At 42.4% G+C, this 15917-nt stretch overlaps 1 protein-coding gene across 4 annotated transcripts in view; it reads right to left on the bottom strand.

Moving 5' to 3' along the window:
* MYH11 (myosin heavy chain 11) overlaps positions 1-13067 on the bottom strand; it is a 62822-nt gene extending 49755 nt beyond the window's left edge. The window contains exons 1-3 of one of the 4 annotated variants that reach the window (XM_052772362.1): positions 12904-13067; positions 6032-6390; positions 979-1135 (exon numbers count right to left, since the gene is read on the bottom strand). In XM_052772362.1, coding sequence (XP_052628322.1) covers positions 979-1135; positions 6032-6373 — 499 coding nt within the window. In that variant the 5' untranslated portion in view covers positions 6374-6390; positions 12904-13067. The remainder of the gene's footprint in view (positions 1-978; positions 1136-6031; positions 6391-12903) is intronic. The other 3 variants (XM_052772363.1, XM_052772359.1, XM_052772361.1) reach the window with 3 other exon arrangements.
* Between the last annotated feature and the right edge of the window lie 2850 nt (positions 13068-15917).

The raw sequence follows: 15917 nt of genomic DNA, 5'->3' as shown, positions 1-15917 counted from the left end.
GCACACACATATAAGATGATATTTTTTCATTGTGGGGAAGGACTTTGTCTAGCCTAAATCTTGGTTTAGAAAATAGCAATTAACTATGATATGCCAAACTGACTCTTGTAACTTCCAGTAAATTCATCACGTTCATATTTCAAGTAGGATAAGTACAGGAGTACTGCAATCCTTGTGATTAAGATGTGTTGTGCACCTGGAGAAATACTGTGTAATTTCATTTGCATGGTCAGATAAAGTGTGCAGTGGGTTTGAATGGATTAGTTTCTCCAAAACAATCACTGTTCTCTGTATGACACTGGTCATGTCCCTGTAGTCTGTAGGTGTTGCAGCCTCATAGATTCATCACTATAGCTTTTTCATCCCTATGTTATGATTTTTCCTTAGAGCCAAACCCCCTCAGTCTGTCAATAGCGACTACAGAAGGAGGAGAGCATTGTGAATTTTGAAGGTTTTGTTGGCACCATTTGGGGCCTGACTGCTTTCCCATTGCTGCTCGTTGCCATTATTGTTAGAAAACAGAGCACAACTCAATTCAGGGCTCCAAAGCATTAGACTGTAATGAAAGTAGCCCCAAAACATTATTTGAATTTGCTTTGCTAGGGGAGAGAGAGAGAGAGGAGCAATGCCGACAGATCCAGCAGCGCTAGCAGCTAACTTTGGAATAGTCCCCACTGGTGGAGAGGGAGCATTTTCCATGCCCGTATTTGCCAAAACTATTTGCTTGACTTTGAAACCTTCCCACATGCCTCGACACAGATGGGTAAAAGGATTGTTTTTCCTTTTTGAGTCACAGTGTTTGTGGACTGCCGTTCCTGCCAAAGAATTCCTCTGAAACTTCTAGAAAGGCCGTGTCACCCTCCGTAACAGATCTTTTCTGGCTGTGCTTCTTGCAGGAGCACATGTGGAGTTATAAGGTGTTTTCTCCCACGTTAGTGGGCAGTGATTTCTAAGGACTGCAGCATTAAACTGGCCTACCTTGCAGCATGCTCCTGTAGGCTGTGTCCGCGATAGCGTAGATGTGAGGCGGCATCTCGTGCCTCTTCTTTCCCTTGTACATGTCGATAATCTTCTCTGAATAAATGGGCAGCTGTTTGTATGGATTTATTACAACGCAGAAGAGACCTGAATAAGTCTGCAAGGAAATTCAAATGAAAACTGGAATTAATATCATGTGCCATGCCTAGTCTGGGAAACACAGGCATCAGCTGCATTGAACTAACAGGATTTTAGCAAATAACACTCCTGTATTCTGCCTAGTGTAACAAATGAAGCAGCATTTTCTGAATGTATGTGTATGGGTGGTTTCCAAGTGCACAAATAATTATTTCTAATAAGCAAACCGCTAGAAAGTATGTGAATTTAGTAATCTGTAGAAATACCATGATCTGATGTTAGAGCTTCTTGACTTCAGTTATTTCCAGTACATAGTGAATCACCCTTATCTGTGGTGATGTAACTACTGTAATAATACATAATATTTCTTTATACATGTATTTTCATACCAGGGTATGTCCTTGCTTAGGTAGGGGTCAAATTTTGTAAACTGAAATCCTAGGGAAGAAGCTTGGATTGATGTTAGAAGAAGGGTTTTTTTTTTAAAAAGATTATATGAACACCATATAACAATGATGATTGATGAGAGTCCTTGAAAAAAATTACTGAAGTTCCAAATAGATGTCTTAATGGAATAGTCATGCCTTTACTACATCATTATTTCTGTAAGAAATTTAAGGAAAAACGTGGTTTCTGTTTACAGCTTAATGAAGGTAGTAATATAAAAATACATACATAAACCAACAAGAATGGTGGCTACCAGCTGATAACTGTTCATCCAGGTTTTGTTAGTTGGTTGTTGGGTTTTTTGGTTTGTTTTTTTTTTTTTTTTTTAGTTTTCCTTTATTTCGGAATGCTCCAGCTATTGAACTAGAGCAGAAATAATAGCGTATGATAATAGATGGTGAACCATATTTCGTAAACAATTACTAACAGTAAGCAATTTGCAAGGGTTTTTCATTAAAAATAAAAATTTTAAAACCCCAAAATAAAAAATTACAAAGTTATGAGATTATAATTGCAGGAGTATTGTGATATTTAAGCTGGCCTATGGCTGTAAGTTTTAAAACCATGCCAGTTAAAAAAACTGAAATAATGAAATTATGCTCTTTCTGACTTAGGCATAAGTGGGTTTGGATTTTTTTTTTTTTTTTTTTAATTTAAATTGCCATGCTGTGTGAATGAGTGCTTTGTGGTATGCAGCTGCTGCCATGCCTTAATCTCAGGGCTGTATCCGAGGATGGCTCAAGCTGCCTCGGTTCCCCCGTAGGAAGCACTGCAGCACAGGACTGCAAAATGGCATCTGGGAAGCTTGGCTCTGGGCACAGGGATTTCCCTTTCCTGACCATAATAGGAAATGGCACAACACAGTCTCGGCACAGCCTGAACACTTTATATGGTATTCAGCAAACACGGCGAGAGCATCCATCAGCATCCAGCGGCGAGGAAGGAGCAGGTTGGGTGCTCCATGCTGGGCAGGAGAACTTCTGGGGTGCTGCGGGTGGTGATCAGGGCCTCTCCTGCTGTTTCAGGTTGTGACTGCGTCACCATAGTCTCAGGTCGGACAACAAGAAAATTAAGCTCAAGATCCTTGCCAGTTCTCAATATCCCCAAGCTAAAACTCTTGAGGTGGAAGGTAGATAATTACTGTGCTGGATTTTCGTTGAAGCTGGAGTTCAGATTGAAACTCTGTGCTAATCGTGTCAAAATGAACTTTAGTGCTGCGGGGACAATACACTTGAAAAGTGACAGTTTTTTATCCTAGAATGACCACCAAGGCCCTTGAGGAAAGGACAGCAAGGTCTTTTTTTCAGTAGAAATAGTTTTACTGTATGCACTCAACTAATCATTCCCAACCAAGTAAAATAATAGGAAAGTAAATTTCCAATGCAGGAAATTATTTAGGCCTCCCTTCCCTGAGATTTCTAGGCATTTTCCTGACTCACCACATGCAGGGCTATTTGCACACCCAGGCATACAGTAAGATACCTTTGAAGAGCTAACTCTGAGGCACAAGAAGCAGGTTATTAAGGCAGGGCAAAAGCCTGAGCTGATGACGTTCAGGAATCCCCATTTCTAACTGGACTGTGACTGATATCATCTCTCATGTTGGGAAAGCTGACCAAGACCTCTTGGTTTCACTGACTGTAGTTCTAGGTATCTGCTTTGCAAGGATTTGGGGAAACCGGATTAATACGTGTGATGTTTTGAAGGTAAGCAAGCCAGTTGGCTAAGCATGTGATTGGAAGTGGGTGGTTTGAAGCTTCTGTGCCTTAAATCATTCTCCCTGGGCACAGTCTATCCAGAGAGGGGGACCACCAGCTGTATCTCTCCCTAGACGGTTTGGAGGCAGGACATGATTTGAGGCATCTTAAGGATAGTGTCCATAGGAGACCTCAGCTTGTGTATCCCTTGGACAGCCATCACTGAAGGATATTTAAGAGAGACTGGCACAAATACACACATCTACGTTGTAAATGACTAGGTGTGGGCAGAAGAATCCCACCTCTGGTTCCAGTATGCATATATAGTTATCTGTATTTAAGAAAGCATTTTGCACTGTTAGGCGAAGACTGAATTGGTAGTGCCTATGAATACAGGTACAAGAAACTTGATTCTACTTGCAAATCCACTGAAGGTGCGTTGCTATTTTACTGATATTTATATAATAATTTTGGGGTTAATTTGTGTGTGGACAAGGCAGATTCTGTTTGTTGTGAGCAATGTGAAACATGAGTTAGTGGCAACACATTTCTTGCCCTTCTTTCTTAATTACCTGTGATGAAGGAAAAGGCCAGGGTCTTTTTCCAGTGTACAGTCACTCTGTTAATTTCTGCACTGAATCTTTTTATTTAATAACATTTAATATAAATGCAAGGGACAGATTATTTGATTTTTTTTTTTTCTAGGTTGACTTTTTTCTTTAGCAGAATTGGGAATCCCCATTTGCATCAGTGATGCTCTAAAAGGGAAGATATTAAGGTCATGTTTTCTTTGTATGTGTGGGACCCCAAGGGAGGCAATGTAGGCATTGCATGGCAAAGCCAGGACATGGCTGTTTACAGTTGGTTTTGCAAGTGGATGAGACTCAAATTCTGTTTAGATGCCTCCTATTTTTTTAAAAGGTGTGACAGTATCTAGTAGGGCAGCACTGTGTAAGGCTGGACAGCTTTAAGCAGGTTTTAGTTACTGAAAAAACTAATAACTTGTTGCAATGCAAGTCAAAATAATTTCTTTATAACTATTAATTTACCACCATCTTAAAATCTAGTCTCTTGAGAAAGAAAACTTAATTTCAGATACACTTCCATTTTTGTCTCCATGAAAAATTCTTTGGTTTCTAATTGCATTATCCACTTTTGGAAATTAATTTCCTTTTCCTGTAGAAAGTGAAAATTCCGCAAAAAATCCACAAAGTAAACATATTGGATATCCTGGAACATCTATGCAGAGTGTTGCTGAGAACAACAACAAAGAAATAAACACCATTATTTTATCCCACTATTCTTCTACTGATTCTTTTTAGACCGTGCAACAATATAGAACACTTTCAGAAAAATTCTATTTTAGTAATTAATGCTGCGTGTTCTGATATAATAGCACATAGGTCCATATGCTCACCTGCAAACTTAAAATCGAATAAACTCAAATACTGAAAAGATAGAAAGTCTAGCTTCTTTCAGAAATCTTGGTGATGTGCATTTTAGTACATTCCTGAAAGAAAGATCTTGAGGTTAGCTCTTTGAAGTTATGCATAACAATTAAATAGTTCCTTTGTTGTACTTTATATAACTGTCTTATTTTCTGCTTCATTTCCTACTTTCCAGTTTAGCATTCCTCATATTATTAATGAGAGGTCTACTCCTGCTTCTAAAACCTTGTTACTTAAGCTCTGCACTTTCTTTCACTCATGAGTGGTCTGTCATCTGTGCTGGTTTTGGCTGGGATAGAGTTAATTTTCTTCGTAGTAGCTGGTATGGGGTTATGTTTTGGATTTGTGCTGAAAGCAGTGTTGATAACACAGGGATGTTTTAGCTGTTCCTGAGCAGTGCTCACACAGAGCCAAGGCGTTTTCTGCTCCTCACCCCACCCCACCAGCGAGGAGACTGGGGGGGCACAAGGAGTTGGGAGGGGACACAGCTGGGACAGCTGACCTCAACTGACCCAAGGGATTTTCCAGACCATGTGACGTCATGCTCGGCATATAAAGCTGGGGGAAGGAAAAGGAATGGAGGACGTTTGGAGTGATGGCGTTTGTCTTCCCAAGTAAGTGTTAGGTGTGATGGAGCGCGGCTTTCCTGGAGATGGCTGAACACCTGCCTGCCCATGGGAAGTGGTGAATGAATTCCTTGGTTTGCTTTGGTTGTGTGCATGGCTTTTGCTTTGCTTGTTAAGATGTCTTTTATCTCAATGAGTACTCTCACTTGAATTCCAGTGGGTTTATTAATTTACTCAAACATAAGGTTTTACTTGAGCACCCACCAAACCAGAACTTGTCAGCTGCATTTCAATGGGAGTTTTGCCTGAGAAATGACTGCATGATTTGGCTTTTCCCTGTGTTCTTCTTGAAGTTACTGGAAACTTGCTCAGGTTTGCACTGAAGTCATTCAGAAGTCCCTATTGATTTTTTTTTTTTTTCTTTTTCCAAACAGCAGGACTGAGGTGTTGTTCAGCTATCAGAGTTCTTTCCAAGCCAACAATATCCTTTCAGAATTAGTAAGTTTTGGGGCAGAAACCTTCATGTGTTTTAATTTAGTTAAGTAAAGAAGCAATTATTAAAGAAGCAGGAGGGTCATGGGGAATAAAGTGAACTAAATACATTTTTGGTTTAGGATGCCATTACTGGCGGGTTAGTAATTGCACAGCAGTGTTACATGCAAGGACTGTATCCCTGACAGTGGGATACACCTTGTTTGTGATGGGACATGGTTAGCATGTAATAGCAAATGCCGTGTGCATGTTTGATTCTACTTACATAAATTAAACCTGAGAAGTATCTCTCCCTTAGATTGTGCAGCACTGAAGCTTCATTGAGGCAAGTCAGCTCTGCCATGTCCTCCACTTTGGAGAACTTTGGAGGGTTCATCTTCTGGATGTCATCCTTGCTCAGTGTCACTTTCTTTCCATTTTCTGCCAGTTCAACTGTCACCTCATCCCCTTTCTCTTCCTTGATACTTGCTGCTTCAAATCCATGTTTCTCTGATGGAATCCAAACCAGTCTTTTCGCTGACCAGTCAGCCTGGGCAAGTGGGTTGTTAATGAAGTTTTTGTCCACAAAGAGGAATTTCTCGTCATCGCTGAGAGCTTTTTGAGCCATTTTGACTCAGTAGACACCTGTTGAGGAAGCAAAATATTCTGCTTTGAAGGGAGGCAAATGTGGACATGTTCCAGGCAAAACACATTTGTCAAATCTGCCATATGGTAGATCCAAAGCACTATAGGTCCTGTGTCATATCTCATATTTCTATGCAGATGCTTTTGGGTGCCAGCTTAGATACCTTAGAGTATCTGTGTTCGGATTCCCATTCTTTTGTTACTGTGTCTGAAATCACCTAAATCAAAAGCTTCATGGAACTAAACCAAATGAGGACACCTGTGCTTATTACTTTGTTTATGTTACTGAAGATCAGAGAGAAAAGTAAGGCATAACTAATGTCTGTGCAATGAGACTGGCAGGACTGCACCAAGCCTACCAGCTGAACAGCTTTCTGCAGCCTCATCTCTTGCCCATCACAAAGTTAACTGAATTCAGATACATACAAAATCTCTCATCACCCAAATACTGTTAGGCACATACTGAAATACCGGTGCAATAATAAAATAACTAGTAGAACAGTTGCCAAGCTATGGTCCAGAAAGGACAGAAACGAACATTTCTTGCAAAGGACTATTTCAAATCATTCTAATACCATTTCATTTGAAGAGGAATAAGATTAAGAACAGGCCAAAAGAAAAAACAGGGAAAAGAATTGTTATCAGTACTGCTGGTAAAGGAGAAGTAATTTAGAGTTATCACCTTTCCATGGTTCAGACAGTAGGAGGTGATCATTTATGAAGGGTAAATATCTACCACATGAGAGAGAGAAGAAATAAAACAAGCCTGGAAATTGCATCAGCTATTAGATACTCTGAGCCACGATGCTCAAATTGGAAGGATGATGCATCTCTGTTGTGCAGTTGTAAATGGATAAAACAGCACTGTGCAGTTGCACTTGGATAAAGCAGCCGGATGTATCTGCTCCGTAGGTGAGAGCAATGGGAGGGTTTGGCTGCTTTGCACTGCCTGTGAGAGGGAGGTGGCAGCTTCTTCCCTGCTCTGGCCATTGGAAGTTAGGACATAGCTGCAAGATCTGTGCCGATAATGCTGGAGCTTTCATAAGCGTTCTGCTCTGTCCTGGGGGGGGGGGGGGGACAGCTCTAAATGAGGAAAGGCGTAAACGGAGGACTTCTTGTGGTTTGCTACAGGGCAGGACAAGAGCGGTGCTAATCAGGAAACCCGCCATGCAGTGGAGCACAGAGTGGAGCTGGGGACGAGCTACGGTGGGGAGCAGGGAAGAGTGTGTGCCCAAGAAAAACATCTTTATGAGACAGAGGCTGTTTCATTTCCTTATTGAGAATGAATTTAATATTTGCAGCATTCAAACAAACATGAATCTTGAGGGAGCTTGGAGAACTGACTGTTAAAGATGTCAGCAATCAAGCCATAAGCAGAATGATATTTGTAAAGACCAAGCTCTGTGGTATGTAGCCAAATGGACACCCTGTGCTCTGGGAGTATCAGAGATTGGTTTCCAAGTATTTGTCCCTGAAGCCTTCCCACAGATTAATGTTTTTTTTGCAAGGCCAGATTGTGTGAGGGGTCTGAGACAGAAGCATGGATCATGCAGAAGGTGACATAAAGCTTAAAAACAAAACTAGGATTTTAGAGGTGCCTAAGAGGGTTAGATGATCCCACTGAAATTGAGTGGAAATTAGATGCCCCAGTTCCTTAAACTCCCTTGACAATTCTCTCCTCTAAAAAAAAAAGAACAGCTTTCCTCTAAAGGTACTCATTCTAGAGCCACCAGCCTTGCCTGGAAATCCCCAACAGGAAAATTCACCCAGGTCATCCATGCACATGCAATGCGTGTGGTGGTGCGGGTGAACGGGAGGGAGACCCTAACAGCTTGGATCTGTGCATTGCCACCGGCTTGTGCGCAGTGTTCCCCGCTGTCAAGTCTCTGGAAGGGAGCTCTGTAGGATGTGGCCCTTTGCTTGCTCCCAGGGGATTCTTGGAAGAGAGCTGCGAGAGGAAACTATTTGACCTCTGTGTGGATTAAGGCAGAAAATGTTCCCTCCTTGCCAAGAGGGCTGGTAGAGGCACACAGTTCCAATAATGGAGATGGTATTCTCTCCAGCTGAGCTTTCCAGCTGGCACCCACAGGGTGAAGCCTGCCGGACAGAGGAACGAAGGGAGCGCTGCCCCATCGCCAGGGCTGCGGCTCCAGGAGCGTGGGGCTGGGGCAGCAGCAGGAGCCTGCTATGGCCTCTCTCCTCCCACTGGGGTAGCAATGGCCAAGGTCCGTTCTCTGCCCCGCTGCCGCAGCAGCATGGGAGGAACTGCAGCGGCAACGGAGTGGGAGGATTTCAGCCCATCCTAGGCCCAGAAGAGCGCTGTATGGTCATCCTGAAGCATTAGAAAGGTTGTATTGTGCTGCCCGTGGCTAAGTGCCAAGTGACAGCACATTCAAATCAATAGGAATTTGGTATTGCTGTCAGAAATGCCAAAAATCAGACTGAACTGTGGAGCTGAGTTTCACAGAGTCAAATCCTGCTACTTTGAGGCTGCCCACAACCAGTGATGGTGGGAATCAAACTGCTGAATCATCCTGACCATCTACCTCAAAAACCCGGTTGAAGACGAAACTGTTGGCCTGCTACAAAGCATGTCACCAGGGGGACGACCCAAAAGTTTTTTGCTGTTTTGTTGACCAAGGAAAAGTTCCTTTCCTTGTTACATGCTAAGTCAAAAAGATCTTCGACTGATTACAGCATCAAATGGAGAGCTGGTCTGTCTGTATTCTACTATGTTCTCCTACTTTTTCACGCACGTAAAACTTTCTGCACCTTGTTATTTAAATTCGGTCTTTTTGAAAGCGAGATGAGGTTGGAAGGTATGAGAGGTGGCATGAACTGCAGAGGTTGGAAATACAGGTTTTTATGCCCTAGATCTAAGCACTATGTTTGACTAGTTTAAACATGGTAAGAATAGACCCCCTACAAGAAATAGGGAGTAGTCAGTCCGAGCTGGATCTTATCACAGCTCTGAAACACTATGAGGAGAAAACATGGATTTGTGTAAAAAGAACTTTTCATGATTGATCCTCTGGAAACTGAGGATAAAGTTTGAGTAGCAGCTGAGCACCACTGTAGTAAAAAAGGAAATGCAGTTATGAAGTGTGGATTAATGAATATTAATAGTATAACAGATTAATGAATATTAATTAATACATATTAATAACAAAGGAAGGTTTCTGAATGGAAGGGGTAGAAGATGAGCTCCACAAACTCAACTAGATTTGTCATAGTGTGGTGCTGTGCACTGAACTAATGAACTGCTGAAGCCTTCTGATTAATAACTGGCAGTAAACTTTCTGGTCCGTCTCTGATCGAGACTGAACTGCACCAGTCCAGCATATGATTGATATTGGGGGGAATGGGCCAAGGGGAAAGATTCGTTACTGCGTATTGAGAACATTCCCTGAGAAGGCAAAATTTACCCCTTAGTCAGTTCCTGGGTTTCGTCTGTAGGGCTAGCTGAGAGAAACAGAGACTAATATCTTATCTGTGCGAGAGGTGGTGAGAGGTTCTCATCCTTTCCTTTAGGTGGATGATAGCCCAAATCACGTACAAGAATAAATACTTTTATACTCAGAGGTGAGCTATCCTGAGGAAGGGAGGAGGAAAAGGGAGGAAAAGCAGTCACAAAAATACTACTGATATGAAGTTTCTTGCCTTAGAAATGTGCCAAATCACACCATACTGGATCCATTATACTTGTCCAAACCCCAAATATGCACGTAGACATGGGTACGCATATTTTCACAGCTTACTTTCTATTCTTCCTTCTGCTGTCCCACTGCAGATATATCTAGCTGACCTTCACTGCCTTTTCCCTTATCATGTCAGTGACAGAAGTTGAATACTGTCTTTACAATCAGTTTATGCTGAGTATATTATTCCAAGGACAAAGTATAAATATTTCCAGGAAGTGCACTTTAATGACAAGGTTATTGGCCAAGCAGAATTGCCTTCTGGGTCAGAGCTTAGAGGGAATGCTTTTTTCCTAATGAGAAGATAAGGATACTTCTCCCTTCCTCTGCAGGATGTGCATGTCAGTATAAAAGTTTATCACAGCCGTACAGGGAATAATTATTAGAACAGAGGAATACATAACCAAGTATGTGAATTATTTTCAGAAACCAAGTCCTGCTCTCATAAGTGGTTTCTGAAGGAAGAGTGTAGCAGTAACCTGCTGCTTGACTCAAACTGCATTTCTTAGGCTACAGTAGTTCTTGACTATGTTCTTTCCGGGTTGCTTATCTTTTACTTTTCCAGTACTTAACTGAATTACCCAACTGAGCATTGCTTGAAAAAAAGAAAATCTAGGGGTGAATCCTAATCTTGTGATCTTCATTTGGGAACTGGTTCCCCAGCACAGTTAGCTTTGTCACGAGCACTGCTACCCATTCCTTCTGGCCTTTCACCTCTCCCCCCGGTCACTGGGACCACCACTCAAATGCTTACTCTCATGGACATTTTCATCTGAACATGGAGGTATCATCAGTACTAGTTTATGGATGTTCAATCATGGAAGAGGGAAAGTCTGTATTTTAAGAACATTTTCAGTAATTTCACAGGCTGGTTTTTTGTTTGTTTTTGGTTTTGTTTTTTTTTTTTAATGCATTCTCCATGTACTTTAATCAAATTGTCTCTAAGTGCCTTGGTCTCCTATCAGGTCTTCTCACCTCTGTTAATGCAAGTTACTATATAACTCTGATTAAACACTTGATAGCTCTTTTAATACTCCAAAGAAATTGGCCTGGGTTATTACCTGTATTATAAACTGTAAAAATCAAAAAAGAAGGAAAAAATACTTGAATTGCATCATGTGGGGATAGATTCCCTTTTTCTGGAAAAGACCAGCTATTTCACATACCCCCAAATGTTATTCTGTTAAGTAAATCAGATTCTGCATGTTCATTAGAATGAGTAAATAATCCATATTTTAACTGGACTTTGCACAAGTTGGAAAGCTATCTCTAGCTCTTGGCTTCTTCTAAAATTAACATACTTAAAAGAAAAGCCAACAGATTTGCAACTAATAAGTCTCAGTGAATTATAAAGAGTCGGGATCCTCTGCATACATCTATGCATGCTACCATATATGGCGATGTTCTTCTCAATACAAGCTGTTCCACAAAAATGTAATGATAAAAAATTCAAAACAAATACCTTTTAGGGACTAGCATGTCAATTGAAAATGAGATAATAAAAATCATTGTTTACATCCAGGCAAATACAGCCAGAGGAGTATCATGTACTAAACTAAAGTGACTACTTGATTAAGTGCTTTCCTCTCACTGAGTTCAGCATTTTAGCCTCTGTGTAAGTGGCTTGAGGGAACTGTGAACTTCAGGAGTTCGGCAAGTCAGTCTGTCCAGAGAGTCTTGTTGCAAGCTGCCTGTCAGGGCAAAGCTTTGAGTGAAGGAGAAGATGGGCTTGTTTTTAAACAAGTGTATTTTAGAAAAGGTTTTACTGAGACATATGTGTTAGATAATACTAACAAACCTTCTGATTTCCCTTATATTTAAAATATCTCGTATTGCTTCTTAATTATGCACGGACATATGCCTCTCATACATAACAACATTTTTATAGGTGTGCATGCACACATAGACACACACACACATACATATGCGTGTGAGTGCAAGAAGCCAGTGAACTTCTGGGATGACACTGAAACTGCTTTCTATACTGCCATCTACTGTCGTCTTAATTTACTCGCGGTATTTTGTTAAAAGTTTGTTGCTTTATTTTCCCTTATAAAAAAAAGGCATGTCACATTCAAAATTACTTGAATTAGCGTAGTTAAGCAAAACTGATCTGATAATTCACTGAAACTTTATTCCCAGCATATTAAAAACATATGTATATGATGCTAAGGCATTTTTGTAAAAAAGTTTCCATCTCTTCTTCTAATTTTTAAGCATTTGTCCTGTTTAAAGAACAACTAACTGACAAACTATTTTATTTGGTTATACTTTCTTTAAACAGCCTGGGAAGTGCACTAAGTTCCTTTATTAGGACTGAAAAAGTAGAACTACTTAAAGAAGATCAGCAGCTCAGGCTATCAGGTTTCTTCATTACTGAATGCAGAGGTGACGGTTAATTGCGGTGGGTACCTGCCACCACCCGGCAGTGTGCAGCACCCTGCGGGCTGCGCTGCCGCGGGCTCGGAGCACAACTCGTGCTCTGCAGTCAGCATCTTTAAGGCTCGATTCAGCAAGAGCAGTGTTAGAAGTGACTAAGGAACAGGCTAGAACATCTGTGCACGCTTTCAAATGCACATGGTCTCTAATGCATTTTAAACAGAATTCAATCAGAAATACACAAATCAGGATAAACCATTTGAGCTTGTACGATAGGTCCGTTCCCATTTCTAATTCATATGCTATCTGCAGGTTAATTCACTGAACGTGTTTGCAAAGTAGCGTAATAGTTAGCTTGCCAAACTGCTCCATCCCAAAGCGCAGCGAGCCCCCAGCCCCGTCCCCAGCAGTGATCTCCGGCCCCTGCGGTACTTACAGGTGTCCAATTAGGGGAGCAGAGAGTGAACTGGGGAGTCGGGAACCTGTACAGCCACCAGCCGGGACAGTCCAAGTCCTCGCTGCCTTTGCAGCCTCTCTATATAGAGGAGGAGAATCTTGTCAATGGGGAGGGGCCCTGGAAACCACGTCCTGCTGGAAAATCCTCTTGCTACCTGGGTTAAAGAAGACAGACTGAGCCAAGGACCTCGTTCCTAGCAGGGCCTAACCCTGGGCTGCTGCCCCTGCCCCGAGCCGATCTTTAGGGAAGTGGGCTGGTTCTGGCTGTTGGAAAGCCGTGGAAGGGGTGCCCCTAACTCACAAGTTCAGAGGTTTTGCTTTTTCCTGGGGTTTAACTGTTTGGCCAGGCAGATGGGCCTTTAACTCCTTCCTGCCTCGGCAGCATCCTCGCCCCTTGTGGCCCCCTGCCTAGAAGGACAAAGCCAGGTCACAGTCCTGCGTGGCACAGGAGGTTTCCCACCCATCGTCAGCGTGTTTTCTTGCAGCTAAGATAAGTCCCCGACTTCAGGGGTTGCTTGGGAGAGGAGGGTTATTCCTATCACAGCAGGGATGAGTGGGTGGAGGTTGCTCTGGATCTCCATGTGTTTGTGTGACATTTGGAACCTGGGGCTGGTTTGAGCCTCCTTTGCCCCCGGAGAACAAGAGGGTTGTTTCCCACCTCCCCAGTGGGTTTGCCAAAGTTTCTCCTGTGATCTGCTGCACAGCTCAGCTCTTGAGAAAGGACTGTAAATACTTTTTCATATATAAGAAATACCTCCCTCTGCCCATAAAAGGAAGAAGAGAAGTGATAAATAGCTGAGGAACAGTCCCTGGGATGCAGTGGAAAGAACAGGCGGCAGGCACCATGCACTGGCGGGGAGACGAGGATGGGGCACTGTGAGCCAGACCTGCAGGGGTTAGGGAGTGATCTGGTCCTCGTCAAACCTCGCTCATACCCCCAAACCTTCAGTCCCCAGCTGTCCCTCCTCCCTCCCCCATTAGTATCCGACAGCCTTGTGCAGCAAGACCTGTGGATGGAGACATCCCAAAAAGGGAAAGCTAGGATCCTCCAGGAATTCCCATCAACGTGCCAAATACAAAATACCGAAACAACCCCCTCTCAGCAACAGACTAAATATGGTGTATACCCAAAGGATCAGAGCACAGTCCTGGGTGAAATAATTTCTCTTGACGTTAACAGCTCTGTCTTCTCTGGAAAATAAACCCTCCTGGGGAAGATCGCTGAGGCTCATATTGGTCTCAGCATCCTAAAAATATACCTATGAGGAGAGGCTGGGCTGAAAACCTCTGCTGTCACTCGGTCAAAGTACCAGCACTTGCAGGTGTGACAGACCTGTAACCCCTTCTTCTAGCTCTGGCCAGTGGTGAACAAATTTGGGCAAAGAGGAGAGGGGGGCAAGGCATGGGGGTTTCTTCCCTGCGACATTTCAGAATTATCAGGTACGGACTCATGTTCAGGCCTTAGCTGGAGACCACCAGCTTTGCCAACACAGTCGCACGGTCCCAGCAGTTGCAGCCCGTCCTTCCAGATGGAGGGTCAGCGTCCGCTGAGGTGCGGGGCTGCCGCGCAGCCATGCAAAGCCCTCCCAGGACCCGAAAGGCAGCAGTGTCATATCAGACATGTGCACGTGTGACTGTGTTGGAGCAAAGCCAGGGGAAATGATCGCCAAGATGTAAATCCAAGAAATTTGCCCTTGTTAGCAGAAAGTTCCTCACAGGGTAGTTCACCCTATTTTTTTTTTTTTTTTTCAGTTTCTCAGTTGCAAACTTAACTTTTAAACAGGAGCATAATGAATATAAAATAATGAAATGCAAGGGGATCCTCTGAAAAGTGTGATCATTTTAACATTCATCAAAGTTACCCTGAGGAGTTGCTTTTAAACCCATGCAGCTGTTTCATAAAACCAGACACATTTTAATAGTAGCTTAAAAAGGAATGGAAATTACTCTGGCTGGTCTGCAAACCACTGCATGTGCACATGCAGGCTTGCTGCCTGAATAGCGTGTTTAACAGAGGCAGTGGTGGAGGGTGATATATGATGTGACATTAAACGGAGCTGGAAAGTCCAAAAAGTATTACTGCTGGGACTGAGACAGTTGTACTCTCCAGCCATGTGGGGTAGGAACTGCTAAGTGTAAGCGTGGCTTCCAACCTTCACTTAAAAGTTAACATAAGAATATACCAAAATAATAGCCTGGTTGGACTTTCCTAAATGTTGTGGTATTTTTTTTTAAACCAAAGTTGCCTCAGAATGAAAGCTGCTTTTGTGACAACAAAAAAGCTTTATTCGATCTCCTCCCCCCTCCCCCTGCGATTTGTTTATTTAATTACTTTTCTAGAAAAAAATAAAGTGTGGAGCAGCCTGCCCTTAAAATATCTCCTTGCTGAATTTGCACTGTAAATATTGTACTTGAAAACAAAAAAAAGAGGACTCGAGAAGGAAAGAAACAAACTTTCAGCTGCCTTACCACAGTGTAACCTGAATACAATGGAGAGAAAAAAAGCACTGATGGTGATGTTAGTTTGTTAAACAATGTGTGTTAGATAAGCAATATTTTTGTTTAAAAAAATGTTTTCACCTAAGTTTACAAACCCTGTTTCTCTATGCTGACATATGTAATTGGAACTGACAAGCGTAGCAGTGGGTTACCACCTGTGTTGACCTGTGCTTTTGCAACAGGAGGGATAGTCTGTGTCCAAACTAGAACTATTAATCACGAGAGTAGTCTGACAAGGTTGAATAGTCACTAACTGCTTAATACCAAGCTTTGTGCTTAATGCTGGCTGCAGGTCAAGTGAAGTATGTGAAGCACACAGGTCAATTCTGAATCAGTTGGACACCAGCTGCTACTGAAAGGTTGTCTTTGCAAGTGTGAACAAATATTTCGGGGTTTCTTTTCCTAAACATAATCACCCAATGATAATCACTCCTCCGGAAAACTGATCAACTGACACTGAGATTCAGCTTGATACAAAGGGTGCTCAGGAAGGAA

The sequence above is a fragment of the Harpia harpyja genome, chromosome 21, assembly GCF_026419915.1.
Source record: "Harpia harpyja isolate bHarHar1 chromosome 21, bHarHar1 primary haplotype, whole genome shotgun sequence".
Lineage (NCBI taxonomy): Eukaryota > Metazoa > Chordata > Aves > Accipitriformes > Accipitridae > Harpia > Harpia harpyja.
This window is presented reverse-complemented; position numbering and strand designations above follow the sequence as displayed.